This window comes from Neopelma chrysocephalum, unplaced genomic scaffold, assembly GCF_003984885.1.
Source record: "Neopelma chrysocephalum unplaced genomic scaffold, ASM398488v2 Primary Assembly neopelma1_65, whole genome shotgun sequence".
In the NCBI taxonomy this organism is placed as follows: domain Eukaryota; kingdom Metazoa; phylum Chordata; class Aves; order Passeriformes; family Pipridae; genus Neopelma; species Neopelma chrysocephalum.
The window spans coordinates 6,027,495-6,044,525 of record NW_020897722.1 but is presented as its reverse complement, the minus strand read 5'-3'; the positions used below and the strand labels follow the sequence as shown (position 1 = coordinate 6,044,525).

The window sequence follows — 17,031 nt, the reverse complement described above, 5'->3', positions numbered from 1 at the left end:
CTGCTTCTGACTCACTTATAAATAAATAATTGTAATCCAAGGAAGGCTTTGTTCAAAGGGGCAGAAAATTCCCAAGCTGTGACTTAGCTATTAGTGACTGTTTGTAGCTGCAGAACCTAAGAAAGCTTCAGTTGCAGGTGTTTATACCTCCAAACCTAACTCTGGCTCGTGTGTTTGCTTTTCCCTTCTCCAGGAGGAAAATGAAGACGCATTCCAGATAGTGGAGCTGAGGATTTTCTCTAACTGGGGCCATGCAGAGTACACCTGCCTTTATCGGTTCAGAGTGCACGGGAAACCTGCCGAGTAAAGCACACTACAGCTCGTTGTACATTTTGTTCCTAATCTGTATATACCGGAGAGCCTCGAACACTGGAACCTGTAAAGGACGAGGATGCAAGATACCCACTGCAGAACTGTTGGTCCTCTGATAAAGGCAGAAGACTGTCAGCAGAAATGTATAAAAAAAATCGATTTTTATTTGCTCTAATGCTCAGCTTGTAATTGCCAGTTCACTTCATGTTTCTGTGTCCATGCTGAGGGAAATAATGCATGCAAACAGCTCTGGTTCATAAAGCCCAGTTGGCAAACAGGTGACACATATTTTATTACAAATGAATGTATAGGGGTTTTTTAAAAGAATAAACCACACTTTCTGCAACTAGGAATCTGTTCTTTTTTAATCCAGGTCTTAACTGCATCCTTCTGCTAGCTTGGCACCATGAGCCAAAAACTGTGGTATATTTTGGACACTGACTGTGGCTAAAGGTGTCCTTCAGTTGACCCTTGGTTTTTACCTTTTTGGTGGATCCAAAAGGGCTTCTTTGGTACATGTTGAATATAATAAATACTACTGTCAGGGAAAGCTAACACAACCAAAACCAGTTTAAACACCAGCGACTGAGAATGCTTTACTGTAATTTGTGGCCGTGAATTGCTCTAAAAGTCAGGGATAACTTTCAGTAACTGAAGTTATTTTAAGGTATTTTACCATGGCAACTTGGCCAGTTTGTTCTTTTTTAGTGTTAATTCCGAATCGACCTTGATGTACTGACTGTCTGGATCGGAGCTGATAAACCTGCTAAATTGCTCAGTAAACATTGGTATACAGCAACTGAACAATATTAGTATGTCAAAAGCAATCTCTGTGGGATGAGAATTCCTTAGACTGGTTCATTGTTACACTCCATAAATGTACTGTGAGAATTCAGTGTGTGGAAAACAAGACTGAAGTAATTCTCTCCACGTCACACTTACAAGAGGGACTTGTGCTCAGCGCTGCTGTTGCAAACACACGGGCATTCCTGATCCTCCCCAGAAGCCTTAGTCGGGTGTGAGATGATTAGAGTTGCTCCCAGAAGCAACATTTCCATGTAGAACAAGATGAAAACTGCTTATTGCCCCCCCTTAGCATTGCTGCTTTTGAAGATCCTTTTCAGAAAAAGATTCCTGAACTTTACTTGTACGCAGAATTTTTATCTTGCTGTTCTAGTGCGTTTTGTAGTTACAGAGAACTGTTACCACATGGACCTGCTGACTGGTTTTCTGAATAGAGTTATGTATGTTGCACAACAGTCCTCGAATGTTTAAATACAAAAGTCTCCATGTGAAGAACTGTTTTTTCACTTGACTTAGAGACATAACCTATGGCCTACGCAGAGGAGTAGATGACACATGTACAGGTGTTTTCATACTATAGGTTACATATTTAAAATTAGAATTATCCTGTGTAAATTGAAATTAGGTAGCTGAGGGGGGGAATATTTTGAATAACACTAACTTATTTTTAAAAAAAGCAAGATAGGACTTTGTGCAATGTATTTTTGTAAATGCTTTTTGAAATGTCTGTTATTCTTTGCTGCCTCCAAACTGACAAGATGCTATTGAGATGTTTAAATAAAGAGTTTTAATTTTTGAAAGTGCATGTAATACTTGAAACAAGAAATAAAGCTTCTTTTCTGTAATTTTTTTTTTTTTTTTGGATCAGCTCCTTAAATAACTGAGGAAAAAGACTAATTTAAAATTTCTCCCCCCTCCATGAGCAGGGTCACTGCTCTTGAGTGTTCTGGGTGAGGAGAGGGGGCTTAAGTCGGGCTTTTCCTGAGGAGCAGCATGTGTTGAGTAGATAAACATCACATTGAAATTCTTGAAGAAAAGCCCAATTTAGTAGTTGCTGGATGACTTTTCATCTGTGTGAAATGTGTGTGTGGGGGTGTCGTTTAATTCCTGTCCCCAGCCTCGCCTGCCTCCCTGAGCCAGAGTAGCGCCCAGCCAGCGTTCCTGCCTGCGCTCCATCACCCCTTCCTTGATTTTTTTATATGTTCTGCCGTTCCCCGGCGGGTTCAGCGGTGCCGGACCCGCTCCCGGGGGCTCCTTGCTCGCCCTTCCCGGGGCCGTTACCGCTCCCCCCCGCCCCCGTGACGCCGCGCGCAGCCGCGTGGAATGAGCCTCGCGAGCCGCCGTCCAGGAGGGCGGAAGCCGGGCAGCGAGGGGCCGGCGCTGCGTGCGCATGCGGCCCCCCGCCGCCACCGCCCCTCCCCGTGCTCCGCGCTGATGGCGGCGGCGATCATGGCGGCCGAGCAGGAAGCCGCGAAAGGCGGCGGCGGCAGGAACCGCGGCGGCGTGCAGCGCGTGGAGGGGAAGCTGCGCGCCAGCGTCGAGAAGGGCGACTACTACGAGGCGCACCAGATGTACCGGACGCTGTTCTTCAGGTAGGGCCGGGCCGCGCCGCCCCCCCCCGCCCGGCCTTCCAGAGCCTTCCCACGCACTGGGCCCCGCCGTCGCTCGCCGCGCCCGCGGCCGCTTCCCGTTGGCCACCGCTCCTGTCCATCTCGGAGTCCCGCTCCCTGATTGGCCCGCGGGGGGGCGGGGTGGGGCGGGCGCGCGGCGGGGCCCGGGCCGGGCCGGGGAGCGGCGGCCGAAGGGGCCGGAGGGTCCCCCGGGCCGGCCCCGCCCGGGCGGCTCCGAGAGAGGCTTGAGGGAGACTCCGACCCCGGCCCGGCTGAGGGAGCGGCGGGGCCCTTGCCCCGGTGACGCGCGGCGTGTGTTGCGTTAAACTGCCCAGAGGTCACGGGCAGCGCGGAATTTAACCCCCCCTTCCCCCCAGTGCCTCTCGGCGGCCCCACGTCCCGGCGAGTTCGAGTGATGGTCCCTGGGCCTTCCCCCGGGACTCGGCTCAGGGCTCGCCCCTGTCCCGGGCTGCGGGGCCGTCCTGGAGCTGAGCCCTTCGCGGCCTCTGCGCTGCCAGCTCGGCCCAAATGTCAGCGCAGGGGCTGTGTCGGGGTCTCGGGGTTTGAAGGTTGACTTGCTCGGCCGGGACACAGGGCTGCTTTGTTACAGAGCACAGCCACCCTGTCAGAAAGGGAAAGGGGCAGCTCAGCGTGGCTAAAATCGCCTGCACGGAGGAGTTTTTAAGAGTAAATTCCATCTGATGTAGACTAAGTAGAGCAGGCCTGGGCATTTATTCAGAAATGTTGCTGCTGCCTCTTACGTCATAAGGAAATTATTTTTATTGCAAAACTTTTTCAGATTTTATGTTTCACACCCGCTGCAACTTGCAGTGGTCACGCTTTCTCTCATCAGCATTTAAAATATAGGACCTCATGTTCAGGGGCACAGAATAAGGTGTTTGTTCCAGGGGCTTCCATGGTTGCTCCCAGCTTTGTTTTGCTTGTGGCTCTGCTGGGAGAGGTCAGGAGGGAAAATTGCCTTCGCAGAATCCATTGGGTTGGAAAAGGCCTCTAAGGTCATCAAGTCCAATCTTTGACCACTTACCACCTTGTCAACTAGACCAGAACACTCAGTGCTACATCTAGTTGTTTCTTGAACCCTTCCAGGGACTGTGACTCCACCACCTCCCTGGGCAACCCCTTCCAATGCTTGTCCACCTTTTCTGTGAAGAAATTTCCACCTTCCCCGTCTTGTGACTCCTGTCCTCAGACCTCATCTCAGTTAGGATAAGAACAGCCTGTGACAAAGCACAGAAAAATAGCAGCCAGGGAAGAAAGTCCTTGATGCTCAGTCCTATTTCTGCTCCCAGTGTTCATCAGACAGCCTGCCCTGCCCTGCCCCCGTGTACCAGCACCATCAAATTAAAGCAGTTCATTCTGCCATGACCCTCTGATGGGATCAGCGAGGCACCATCCAGGCCTTAAGACTTAAATTGTATTTGGGAATAAATCTAAATTTAAGACAAAGCCTGGCCTATTTTGTGGTAGGGATTATGTGATGTAGTGTCTGCAGTGGTGCAAAAAGTCTTGGCTCAGCGGGTCACTTCTCCTCCAGTCCTCTGGATGTATTAACTCACATACTTTGCTTAAGCCTCCCTGAATTAATTTGGAATCAAAAATCCTACCTTTTCAATTTTAAGTGGAAGCGAAAGGAGGTGCTCAATTAAATGAAAAGGTGACATTTGCATGGCTGGGAAAAGGGCTTCCTTCTAGGCAAAAAGGTGGAATGTGACTGTGAAACTTGTTTGGAAAGTCACAGTGGCCGAAAGAAAGTGCTGGATACTCTTGTCAGTCCTCTGTAAAATGTGTTAAATATCAGCATTTTTCCAGAGACACGTTAACACGAATTGGGATGACCTCAGCTCTGGAATTGTTATTGGGATAGCCAGTGCTTACTCCTTTTAAACACACTGGCCTGTAAAACGTTAGTCTGGTCTGTCAGAGGTTAAACTTGAAATCCTGACTCAAGTTTTATACACAGAGATGAATTTGAGGGTGGAGGAGGGGAAGAAGTGGAGGAGGAAAGATTACTGTAAGCCTGCCTCCTGCAGAGTTATTATCCCTCCTTGTGATCCACAGAGCAGGTGGAAAACTGCTGTTCCTGCCTGACCCTGAGCAGGAAGAGGAGCACCTGGGTTGGTGGTGTCACTCCACAGGCTGGCTGAGCTGAACCCTTCTCTCTTCATGATTTGGTGACTGAGTCAAACTTCCAAGTGTAACATCCTTGTGACATCAATTTCTATTTTCCTAACATTGCTGATGATTTTTCTTGTATGAATAATATGTTCCAGGATTTCCCTTGTCCTAAATGCCATTTAGAGCAGTGCCATCAATATTTATTTTTTATTAAATAGAACTTTTCTAATAAAGGTTCTTTAAAAAAACCCCCAACACTTTAAAATGTATTTTATATTGTGAAACCGTTTTCAGCATCTTTTAGTATCTTCTATATAATTCCCAGATTAAGAGCTCCCAAATAGCATTGTGAGCCTGCTGGAAATAAGAATTTGTGGAAGTGGATCCATACTGAGTCAAACTCCTAGAAGCAAACCTGGATGTGAGCCATCCGTTATTTCAGTTCTGCTGCTTTGCATAAGAGACCTTGGGGTTTGTGGGAGCTGCTGAGCAGGATGGGAGGACTCTCTCCTTCCTTGTTTGTTGTCTGTGTGATGTTACCAGTAGGGCCTGTTCCTGGAGCTGTCACGTGTGACAGGAATCTCGGGCACAGCACAAGAGCTTTGGGATGCACTGCTCCCTCCAGTTGTCCCCGTTGTTAGTGTAACCCCCCCTATGCCCTCGCTGTCCCACCACCCCCTGACTGCTTCACCCCAGAGATACCAACCCCTCTGTTACCCCAGGGGGACTCTGAGGCTTTGGGTCACCTTGGGGAACCTCAGGGCTGTGGGAGCAGAAGGGCTGCCCTGACCCCCAGGGAATGGAAAGGGGTGACACAGGCACAGCCCAGCCAGGTGTGGCACAGAGGACAAACCAAACACTGCAGGTACTAAAGCAGCATGGTCAGCTTATCTCTTCTGATTGGAGAAAATCAGCTGCTGTTATTAACTACTGAGAACACAGACTTCTTGAGAAGCAGTTAAGAGAAATGGAATTTGGAAACTATGTCTGCTGCCACACCTAAATTGGGCTTTTATGGGAAATGCTGTGCTTATTATCTAGAGCTGTGACTCTCCAAGAGCTTTAGTTACTGGTAGTGATGCTGTGCAGGAGGCTGCAATCACAGCTGTGTAGTCAGAGGCTCCTGAGGTAGGGAACAAGTTCTTTCATTCCTCATTTCTTGGTTAACTCTTAAGTAAGGAAGGTGGAAGCTGCAGCAGCTGTGTTTTGAAACGTTATATTTTGTTACTTTTAAAGTGTTGTATGGTGAATCTTGCTGGCTGATGTCCCTTGGCAGAGTTGTAATGGTCAGAGAGACTTAAACCAGTGGAAAGGAGACATCAGTGAGGAGAGGGCTGGAGTCACTTGGGCAGTGCTGGGTGTGTGAGCTCTCAAGGGGCTGTTCCAAAAATTGTTTCACTGGGATGGCTTTGGTAAAGGCTCCAAAGTCACCTTCTGAGTGGTGTAGTTCAGTACATTGGCATATTTTACTCAGATGAACTCCTGGCATCATTGCCTTCTCTTTTTTCCAGCCCAAATCAGATTTGTAGCTCTCAGTTTTCATTCTTATATCCTTCGCTTTGTTCCGTGAAGTCTGGAGCAGAAAACAAATTGCAACTTGCAGTTAAAGCTACATCATTACTGAAACTAACCTCATTTAAAAATAAATCCTTTGTTGCCTTTATTTTAAATTTTAGTAATCTTTGAATCCTTTAAGTATAACTAACTTCATGGTAATTTTTATCATGGCTTTGGTATTTTTTCAGGTATATGTCACAAGGAAAACATGCAGAAGCAAGAGAACTTATGTATTCAGGGGCTTTGCTGTTCTTCAGTCATAACCAAGTAAGTCACTGGTTGTGTGTGTGTGGTTTGGGTGGCAGGGGGTTGTTATTCTAAGATTTTGAGAGATGAATGGTGAGTTCTGAGGGGTAAATGTTTGGGTTAATTGCTTTGTAATCTTTTGTTTTATCTCTTTGTTGAGCCTTTCTGCACAAAGAAGGATTATGCCAAACTGGAATATGCAGCAGAAGTGTTTGTGAGCATCCAAACAATAACCATGTTTTGCTTTCCTGGAGGCTTCTCTTTTGATGCCATCAAATTACTATAATTTTTTTATAAGGGAGGGCTGAGACTTGATGCTGTGCCTTGGCTGTAGACGTTGATAAAAGTATTAAACCCACTGCTGCCAAAATTCTGGCTGATGTTTTCTTTTATGTGCTCATACGTTCATCACTGCCAGTGTGTGTCTGTTTTGTAGCAAAACAGTGCTGCTGATCTGTCCATGCTGGTTCTGGAGTCCTTGGAGAAATCGGATGCAAAAGTAGCAGAAGACCTTTTAGGTGAGGTGACTTTTGCACTCAGTTTGATGGTGTTTAGCTGTGCTTTCCCTTCACAGTGGCTGTTGTTAATAGTCTTGAAAGCTGCAATCCTGTTTGGATGCATTCCCACATGGCTCAGGGTTACCTTCCCCATAGAAATGGACTGAGGGGAAAGTTTATTAGAGAATAATGGATTCCTGATAACTTTGTGGGCATGCTTGGAACTAACATCGCTGCCTGTCTTAAAGATGTATCTTATAAATGCAGTAGAAGCAGCAGATCATCTTATTTCTCTTAATGCTAAATATTTTTGAATCTTATTGTTTCTAGAAAACTTGGCTAAATTGTTTAGTTTAATGGATCCAAATTCTCCTGAACGAGTGGCTTTCGTATCCAGAGCACTAAAATGGTCCAGTGGGGGATCAGGAAAACTTGGACATCCAAAACTACACCAGTTACTAGCTATTACCCTGTGGAAAGGTAAGAAAAATCAACTGGCTTTTTTGTATTTCCCTTTGAAAATGTTGAAAGCAAGGTATTGGATGAGATCTACTTTGGAAATAATCTAAGGAAGCTGAGATAGAAGTGATTGAGTTCTGCTATTATCTGATTTTTGCAATAACATCATCCGAATGTTATTAACAGGAAAAATTGAAGCTGTAACTCTACATTAGTGCAAACCCCAAAACACAACTGCTGTAAGGCTCTCTATAAATGACAGGTTGAATCTTTGGACGTTGAGGTAGTTTGATTGTGTCATTAGGAGGAAAATTGCTGGGGAGCAAAGCTGTTTTGTTGGTGAGGATTTTTGTTTTTAAATCCTGGATAAACATGACAAAGATTGAAATACTCCACCTGGTATCCAAAACAGCCTCTGGACTGTAAATAAGTACTTTTTGAGAAGCTGGCCAGCAGCATTATTCCAGAATGAATGCTCTTGCCTTTTATTTATGAGCTATTTTATCACTTGTGATGGGGTGTCGGATAAACACAAAATTATCTCAATAATTATTTTAATTGTGGATGATAGCCAGTTTTTAAAGTCTTGTGTTCAAAACATAACAAAGGTGATTGAGAACAGTTGAATACATGCCATTTCTTCTGTGGTTTCTCATGAGTAACTGTGCAAAATGATTGTTTATTTTACATTTTTCAGTAGCTACCAAGTGATGACAGTGGTTTCATGTAACAATCCTGACCCAATAGTGGTCAGCACTGCAGCTCATCATCTGTCTGCCTGCCATAGGCAATCCCATAGCTGCTCCCATGGACTTACGTTAGCCTGATGGCTGCTGCCAGCCAGAAAGGGAGGATTTTCCTCAGAGCATTTGAGTTAGAAGCTGAGCTACAATTAGGATAAGAAACAGTTGCATTCTGAAAGTAAAAATCTCCATTTTGTAGTTATCTGCTCGCTGTTCTCTTGAAGAGCAAAATGCCTACGTTTCCTTAGTCTATATTTTTTTGAGTTTCATCAGAAAAGACTCAGATTTTTAAAACAAAGCTTTCAAATTCCAAGAGTTAGCAGCTCTCAGGTTCTGTCATTGCAGTGATTTTTGCACGATGCTTTGCTTCAAGTTCTAACAAATCATTGCCATTTCTTACACCTTTTTTGTGTATAATTGCTGTTCTGTTCAGCATATGGAAGCAATTTTAATTTTGATAGCAAGAGTGGGCTAAGCTAAAAATAGGAAATGCCTTCTTTCTGTGCACTTAGAAAGAAGGACGCTGAAGGTGCTGTTTGACTTCTTGGTGCACATGGTCTAACGTGGAATTTCTTGACGAAAGCATGTGAAGTGTCAACATGCAGTTAGATAAAATGATATGACCAAAGTTCAAGCCAGTGGTAGCTGGCATTGAATAAACTGTATTTAATAGCAGTTTTTCAAGTGTATTTCAGTTAAAATTTATTATTATTTCCCTTTATAAGTTGTCTGTAACTTATAAACTTTTTACTAGTTGTCTTGTTTATATACCACATGTGCAGCTGTTGTTCTTATACCAGCTAATAAAGTACAAAGCCTAATAAATTTTGGGTTTGCACCCAGGTATGATGAACTGATTTCTTAAAAGCCATTTTCTTTTTCTTTTTTCTTTTTCTAGAGCAAAACTATAGTGAATCTCGGTATCACTTCTTGCACTCCACAGATGGTGAGGGCTGTGCAAATATGCTGGTAGAATACTCGTCGTCCCGCGGATACCGCAGTGAGGTGGACATGTTTGTAGCTCAGGCAGTACTACAGTAGGTGTTAAACTTCTGTACAAGTATTTTGCTGAGATGACGTTGTGTTTTGGGGCCAGTTTAATCAGGATAACTGTAGGTTTAACCGTGCATCCTTTTCGAAAGAAACTGTGAAACTGGCCAGAGCTTCTGAAAGTCATTTTGCGTGGTAACAACGGGAGAAAACTGGTGTGTTAAATTGGTCAGACTGGAGAGGAAAAAAAAAACAACCAACGTATTTAGGTTGAAACCTGAAATCCTGTTAATTGCCTGAAGAATTAATGCAATCTGTTTGACCCTGAAAGCACAATTCTTAGCTTTGTTAATACCACTTTATGTCCGGTTAGGGCTTACCTTGATGTTCTTACAAAGACTGGACCTAAGCAGGCTCTGTATTTACCTTTAGCACAGTTCTTGCTCTCCGTCTCATCCTCAGAGACAATTTATCCTGGTCACCCTGGTCCTTGAGCAGCAGCACTACGGCTTTTGGTTTGACAGAGTTGCTGCTGGCTCTCATTTACTTCAGGCATTTATTTTGTAGGAGGTGGGAATGCAATTATGTGCTTTTGCAGAGCTCATGTAGAATGAAGGTTGACAAAGCCAATTTTACTGTGTTTAATCAGCTGATGGCTTTCTTCAGTCAGGGAAAGCAGCTCATGGAGGAGTCTGAGGAGGAGGTGGAGACAGGACTGTGTGGCAGGGAGTCAGGGAGAGAGTAGGTGTTGGGGGAGAGGGAGGAGGTGCGAGCAAGTTTGTCTCTCTTTTGGCAGCACTGAGCTGTCATATCAGATTTGTCCTCCTTTCCATAGCTGGTTGCTATAGATTGCTGTGATTTTGAGCAGTAGCTCAAATCCTTTATGAAAATCCAGTATAAGCAGGACTTTTAAGCAATTTTATGGGGCTTTGCTCTGGAGGGGGGGAAATTCTGGGCAGAAATTAAGAGTAAGAGACTATTTTTTCAGTATTTACACAGCACTACTACTGCATCCTTTACTGGCCTATATCTCAAATACTGTACTAAATCCTCTTACATAGCAGTTTATACTCTAATGAAAATAATTGCAGTTCCTTGCCTAGCAGTGAGGCAAAAGAGCCCCAAGCCCTTGCACATGTGAGGGTGCAGAATTAGAGGCCAGCCTGCCATCAAAAATGAGATGGCTCGTGGCAACCTTCCTAGACCCTGCTGACAGCATTTGTCCCACATAAAGGCCCGTTAGGCCAATGGGACTGGCAGAGATTGCCAGTTAAATTAACTGGACCTGAACGAAGATTTGATTGGTTTGGGGGATCGATCTGTTGGCTGGGGACAAATGGCTTGGGAGCTCGAAGTGTAGCTTTATTATGAGACTTTTAGGCATGTGTGTTGAACTTATTAGAGGTCCTGATGCCACATTATTTTGAGGTGGTGCCAAAAGAATGGCGGAGTCATCGGACACTGACAGATACGTACTGAAAGGAGATGTGTTTTGGATTGGATTGGATTTAATTCAGTTTTTGCCTCAGCATAATAATCTCTGGACCAGTAAATGCAATATCATGTTAAATATGAATTACAGGGTAGCCAGTGTTTCCACGTTTTGATTAAATTGATGCTCTCTATTAGTAACCATCTTGTGTACAAGCTGCTTAAATCCTGGTTAAACTCATTCTTTACTATTTAATGCCTGTTCTCCCTCCCAACCTGCCTATTCCACAGTGTATTCTAGCAGTGATTTTCCCCTTCCTCAGCTGATGGCCAAACCATTCCCAAAGATGTACATCTCTACCAGTTGGGTTTTGCATTCAGTTTAAGCCTGAGATGGCCTCTGTGCACAAATGAAGTAGATTGTTGAGCTTTTGGCTTCCCTTTTTCTCTCTGCATGTGAAACTGTTTTTCTGCCTTTTGTTTTTAACTTGCCTTGTTCTCTTTCCTTTTTCAGATTTCTCTGCTTAAAAAATAAGACCAGCGCATCAGTTGTTTTTACGACATACACACAGAAACATCCTTCAATAGAGAAGGGCCCACCCTTTGTTCAACCACTGCTAAACTTCATCTGGTTTCTGTTGTTGGCAGTTGATGGGTACAGTCTGATTTCTGTCATGTTGTTCTTAGTTTATTTTTCAGTTGTTACTCAGATTACATTTTTGGTTGTTTCCTTTCTAGAGGAAAGCTAACAGTATTTACAGTATTGTGTGAACAGTATCAACCTTCGCTGAAAAGGGATCCCATGTATAATGAGGTGAGTTGCTCATAAACAGGATTTAACCTCCTGAATTAGTTAAATAATAGCTGGTTGCCTCCTGTTTTGTGACTTGTAAATAGAAGTTGATGATCTACCTTGTGTGGGTGACTGTTGCCCATAGTATTTCCACCAGTAAATGGAATAAATGACATTTTTCTTCATCTTGTGTCATTTCAGTACCTAGATAGAATAGGACAGCTTTTCTTTGGAGTTCCACCCAAGCAGACCTCGTCCTACGGAGGATTGCTAGGTATGGTTGGTTTGTGGGTACCGCCAGACTTACATAAAACATCTGTGCTGGAAACATAATTTGTTCTAATGAATTTATAACTCTTTCCATAGCCTGTAGAAACAGTCCCTGCTGTAGAATACAGGATCAATTGGTTCCATGTGATATTAGTTTGGTGGAGTTAGTAGACCTCTCATCTTTGAGAAGGGGAGAAGCACGTAAATGACTTACGGTTAATTTTTGACATTGTGGTGTAACCTCGTAGTGTAAAGAAGCATCTTACTGGTGTTAAAGCTTAATTTCCTCAGACTTCAGTGGCTGATTTTCCTTAAGTCAAATCTGGGGCTCTGTTAGAGTTCTAATACTGCCCTTCTACAAGAAATGAAAGGAGTCAAGAATTTCAGCCCTCATTTCCTGGCTCTTGAATAAAAGGTGAATAAAATTGAATGTTTTCCCTTGAGAACTAAGCTTCTTTGTTTGTAAACTGACTTGAAGCTTTAACTACAAATATCAATTCACTGATACCCAAAGTTTGGTGAAAAACACGAACATCACGTTTTTACCATCTGTAATTTGCTTTTCAGCAATTCTGGCATTTGAATTAAGTGCATTTGAATTTCTAACAAGTTTTTTAGAGCGTGATGCAGGACTGTTGCTGCCTTTTTGAGAGTTTCACTGCTGCTCATGTGGTTGGGTGTGTTTTCCCCTCAGGGTGCAAGTGTAGCACATAAATATGTAACTTTGATGGGTTTTTCCAGTGTATTGTTAGAGAAGGAACAGTATCAGTAAACAGCAGCAGTCCTGTGTACAGCTAACAGTGTCCAGCTTCCCAAATCAATATTCTTAATGGACACCAGTGTGAAAATACTAATGTCTTGCTTCAAAAAACACTCTCTTAGGTTTTTTTTTTTGGTTGTGTATTCTTGTTGGGTTTTGTTTGTTTTGGAGTTTTTTTGTTACAGCAATCTGCACCATAGGATGAAAGGAGATCGGTTAAAAGTGTTTGAGATGAGAATGTAAAACTAGCAATTTTAACTGTCCTGTATTTTATTCTAGGAAATCTTTTAAACAGTCTGATGGGAACTGGAGAAGATGATGACACAGAAGATGGTCAGGAAGACAGCAGTCCTATCGAGCTCGACTGAATGTTGTTGTCATTGGGTGCCGTGTAAATCTGATGATTCGATGACTCCAAAGACACTTTTGGAATTTGAATCCTGCGGTTGTTTCTTGGCGCCTAAAAGGGCTCCTCTGGTCTTTTAGAAATGGTTGCTGAAATGTTTATAATGTCGGTCTATATTATTTATGTAAAAAAAAAAAAAGAAAGATACCAACAAAAAGTAGCCAAATGAACCAATCGGAGCAGTTGTTAGTGGGTTTCCGATGCAGCGGCTGGTGACTGATTAAAATATAGTCTTCTACGGTTTCTGATGCAGTATTCCCTTTTGCACAGTAATTCAATAAAGCATAAACATGGGTCTTGTCCTTCATGGCCTGCCCAGTACCGTCTCTGTTATGAGAAAGCCTCCTTGACCTGTGCCCTCTCCAAGGAAGATCTCGAAAGGCAGGGGGAGCAATTGAATAATTTATTTGTGAGGCTGGTGCCAAAAGTACTGCGAGACGAGCCAAGCAGCATAATTTGAGATGCACATGCAAGAGACATTGATACAAGAACTCGCTTCCACTGCCATGAGTAACATGCACACCCTTCATACTGCCTGTCCCTCTCCCCAGGGTCTGGCTCTGGCCGAGCCCACACGTGTGTTTTTAGCCGATACTTCCTGAAAAGCACAAGATTTGAATTGCTCTTGAGTAAAAGCCCATCAGTGGAATGTAGGTAATTGGCTTCCATTTGGCATCTAAAATACCTCCTCTGGCTTGTGGCTCTACTCCTTTGGAACAGATTCTTTTTCAGTGTAAGTCCATAATCACGTACAGGCGACGGCACGACAGTGAGTGACACAGTTTGCCGTGAGCAGTGTATGTGTTTGAACTGAGCTGTGTGTAAAGAAAAGGGATACTGCAGAACTCCTAGTTCTTTATGATATATTTATTTTTCTTGGGTGATTGATTCATTTAACATTTTCTGTTAAAAAGAATAAATCAATAAATAATGGAGTAACTTCACCCCCAGCAGTAGGCATAGCCATTCTCCATCTCCTCTGTAATGCAGCACAGTCTGGTGCAGGGAACAGATGACAGGGTGGGGAAACGCTTTATTTTTTCACGATGAAAATAAAAAAGCTTAGATTAATAAACAGCAATCATGCATGGGGGAGGGATTAATACAAATTTATTGACTGTATGAAAAAAAAAAGGCATTGACAGGAAGACTTTGTGTTAATTGTGAAGTCTCAAATAAACACTTTATACCAGGATGTGCAATAGTGCTGCTTTCTGGGAGATTTCCATGCAGAGATCTTAGTTTCCTTGCTGTTTTTCCACTCTGCATTTGACTGTGGGTCATCCAGCCCTCAGTGCTGCAGCTTCACCTTTGTGCAGTGAAGGCGTAATTCTAGGGGGTTATTGGAATGTCTGGAGAAGAGGTGGATTGCTTTGATTTGCAGCAAGTTTAAGGAAGAGCTGCCTACCCAGGATGGTGCTGCAGACATTTAATAAATGATCTGGAATGTCGACAGAGGTTTAGAACCACATCATTTCATTGCCTTTGGCTGCCAGGAATGGGTGGTGTAAGGTGTCCACAGGTGTCCAGCAGCAGTGTCCCCTCCTGTTTCCTGCATATGTGACCCAGTGTGAGGTTACATTTGTGTATATACACACATATAAACAGCCTTTTGTGTAGATTATAATTAAATAATTGTATGGCATATAATTTATAATATAATATATTATTCTTAATTATACATACACAAAACCCAATCTTTACAGCTAGTTATAAAACACAAGCAACGAGTCCAGTCTGTCCTCTCCCTGCTTCTGCCCTGCCTGGGTTGGTAAGTAAGGATGAGTGAGCCTGAGTGTGTGTGTAACATTTATAAATACTTTTAATACAAATTAAATATATTATGGTTGTGCATGTGGATATACTTGTGTTTATATGCAATATATTCCTCTTACATTTATATGTTTATAAATTATATAAAAAGCATGCATGTTTATATAACTACATATTTTATAAAATTGCAATTATAAAAATGTCTCTATAGACAGGTGTATGAAATACATTTAGTTTATATATTTGTAAATTAAATGTATGTATCTGAGTGCTATATATACATGCATGTGTGCATATGAACAGATCATACATACACATATATTATGCTTTATCTCCTATGCAGTTTATAGTTGTGTCTGTGAATAGTCAACAACCCTTTCATAATATTTGTCTATAATCCTAAGAACTAGTATGAGTATATATATATGTATATCCATGTATATATATGTGTATGTGTGTGCATACATACAGGAGTATTACAGAGAAAATATATAGAATCTACACTATAAAATACACAAATAATATATAAAACATTACACATAACTGTGTGTAGCTTGCATGAAATATATTTACCTGGAATATGTTATGTGCAGCTTCTTCCTCACCAACACCCCACAGAGCAGCCCAGGGTGGGGCAGATGGTTTTGTGGGTGTCCCACACCCCCAGAGCTCTGCCTGTTTTATGAACCCCACCTCCCTCCCCTGCCCCAGCACCACACGGCCACGGCTCTGACATAATAATAATTTATTGGTTCGAATGACATTTAGTACCACAGTTGTCTTACCAGTGACAGAACGAATGCACACAGCTGATGAGATGCTCTCAGTTACACACACCAACCTAAGGAACGCGTTGGACGGGTCCGTGTCTGGGGCTGGTCCTTTCGCGGACGCCAGAAATCTCATTTTTGGCTAAAAATCCAGCACCTGGTGTGCAGGTCCCAGCCCGCCCGCCCCGACTGCAGGAATTACAGTGCTCAACACCGCGCTGAAACGTCACTTCAAGCAGCTTTTTTTTTTTTTTGCAGGAAAAGAAAAAAAATCAACAAAAAAAAATTGAGAGAATTATTGGGGAAAAAAGTGCAACCACCAAGACTGGAGAAGGGACGTGCCTGCTGGGGGTGGGCTGGGACAGGCTTTGATGTGCCTGTCAGCAAAACTGCACCTAAAGCTCAACCCCCCCAACTCCATACCAGGCTCCCAAAAGGGTGCAATCCCCCCCAAACCATGAAGGAGGAATGACCCAGGGAGCAGAGCACAGGCCTGGTCCCCAAAGCTCTGCTTCCCCAGCATCACCTCATGGGTTGGTGTCTCCCTTGCAGGGCTGCAGGGTTGGGGCAACACTGCTCTGTCCCCATTGAGCCCCCTCCTCCCTGCCCTTCCCTAAGCAGTAATGAGCCTGATGATGCCCATTTCCTCTATTTCTAAATCCCATTTGACCCTGTCCAGGTGCAGCATCACCACCCCTCCACAGGGAGATAATTTACTTATCATTTACCCCAATGCCATGGGGGGGCCCAGCTATTTTGCACAGCACCATTTCAGGTGTTTCCAGGCTGCAATTTCCCATCCCACGAGGATGTCACTGCTCAGGGACTCGCAGCCCCCTGGAAAGGGCTGGCAGCCAGCCGGGACTGCGGGGATGCTCAGCTCCAGAGCCCAGGGACCTGCACATGTGGAAAAGCTCCATCTCCCCCTGGGATGAGCCACCAATAGTCTTTGCCATCCTGCTGAATCTGGGTGGGACACCCCTTCCAGTGGGTGTGGGGTGATGGGGGGGCAGGACCACCTGTCCCATCCCGTGGAGCAGCTACAGAACTGAATTTCAAGTTGGATCAGCATCTTCTCCAAAGTTCCGCTGCCGTCCTTCTCGGCTTCCAACATGATCAAGTGAATGATGAGGGGAAAGGGAAGTATTATTATTATTATTACTGTTATTATTATTAATTATTATTTTAAACATTTCAAATAAAACCACGTTGTGTTGTAAACAGAAGCTCACTCCTCAGGTCTGCCCAGCCAGTCCCAGCTAAGGTTTATGTTTGAAATGGGCTTCCACTGAAAGGAAAAAGCAGAGAAAATAAAGTTAAAAGCAGGATAAGCACTGGCAGGCAGTGACATCCCTGCATAAGCCCACCCTGCTAATGGTTCTTGTGCTGATGCTCCTTGACTACAATTATTCTTATAACTGTACGACTGATCCTTACAGCACCATGGGCATCACACCAGAGGCAATGAAGAGGG

The 17,031-nt window shown here is 43.7% G+C and overlaps 3 protein-coding genes across 14 annotated transcripts in view; 2 read left to right on the top strand and 1 right to left on the bottom strand.

Annotated features, from left to right (window-relative positions):
- Positions 1-1,916, top strand: part of SUN1 (Sad1 and UNC84 domain containing 1) — a 33,109-nt gene extending 31,193 nt beyond the window's left edge. For all 12 annotated transcript variants that reach the window (XM_027683597.1, XM_027683606.1, XM_027683605.1 and 9 more), the window contains one exon: positions 194-1,916. In XM_027683597.1, coding sequence (XP_027539398.1) covers positions 194-307 — 114 coding nt within the window. In that variant the 3' untranslated portion in view covers positions 308-1,916. The remainder of the gene's footprint in view (positions 1-193) is intronic.
- A 575-nt stretch (positions 1,917-2,491) lies between these two features.
- On the top strand, positions 2,492-14,209 carry GET4 (golgi to ER traffic protein 4). Its single transcript, XM_027683592.1, has 9 exons — positions 2,492-2,708; positions 6,608-6,686; positions 7,102-7,183; positions 7,493-7,642; positions 9,263-9,401; positions 11,300-11,440; positions 11,524-11,599; positions 11,780-11,852; positions 12,888-14,209. The coding sequence occupies exons 1-9, from the start codon at positions 2,551-2,553 to the stop codon at positions 12,974-12,976; spliced, it is 987 nt and encodes a 328-aa protein (XP_027539393.1). The 5' UTR covers positions 2,492-2,550; the 3' UTR covers positions 12,977-14,209.
- Positions 14,210-15,517: 1,308 nt separating this feature from the next.
- The window catches only part of ADAP1 (ArfGAP with dual PH domains 1), a 51,058-nt gene continuing 49,544 nt past the window's right edge, over positions 15,518-17,031 (bottom strand). Inside the window, exon 11 of the mRNA XM_027683591.1 lies at positions 15,518-16,845. Within this exon, the coding sequence (XP_027539392.1) occupies positions 16,817-16,845 (29 nt within the window). The 3' untranslated portion in view covers positions 15,518-16,816. The remainder of the gene's footprint in view (positions 16,846-17,031) is intronic.

Coding starts and splice junctions, on each gene's coding strand:
- GET4 (XM_027683592.1), top strand. CDS start 2,551: ATGGCGGCGGCGATCATGGCGGCCGAGCAGGAAGCCGCGAAAGGCGGC. Junction 7,184..7,492: donor AGTAGCAGAAGACCTTTTAG/GTGAGGTGACTT, acceptor TATTGTTTCTAG/AAAACTTGGCTAAATTGTTT. Junction 11,853..12,887: donor GTCCTACGGAGGATTGCTAG/GTATGGTTGGTT, acceptor ATTTTATTCTAG/GAAATCTTTTAAACAGTCTG.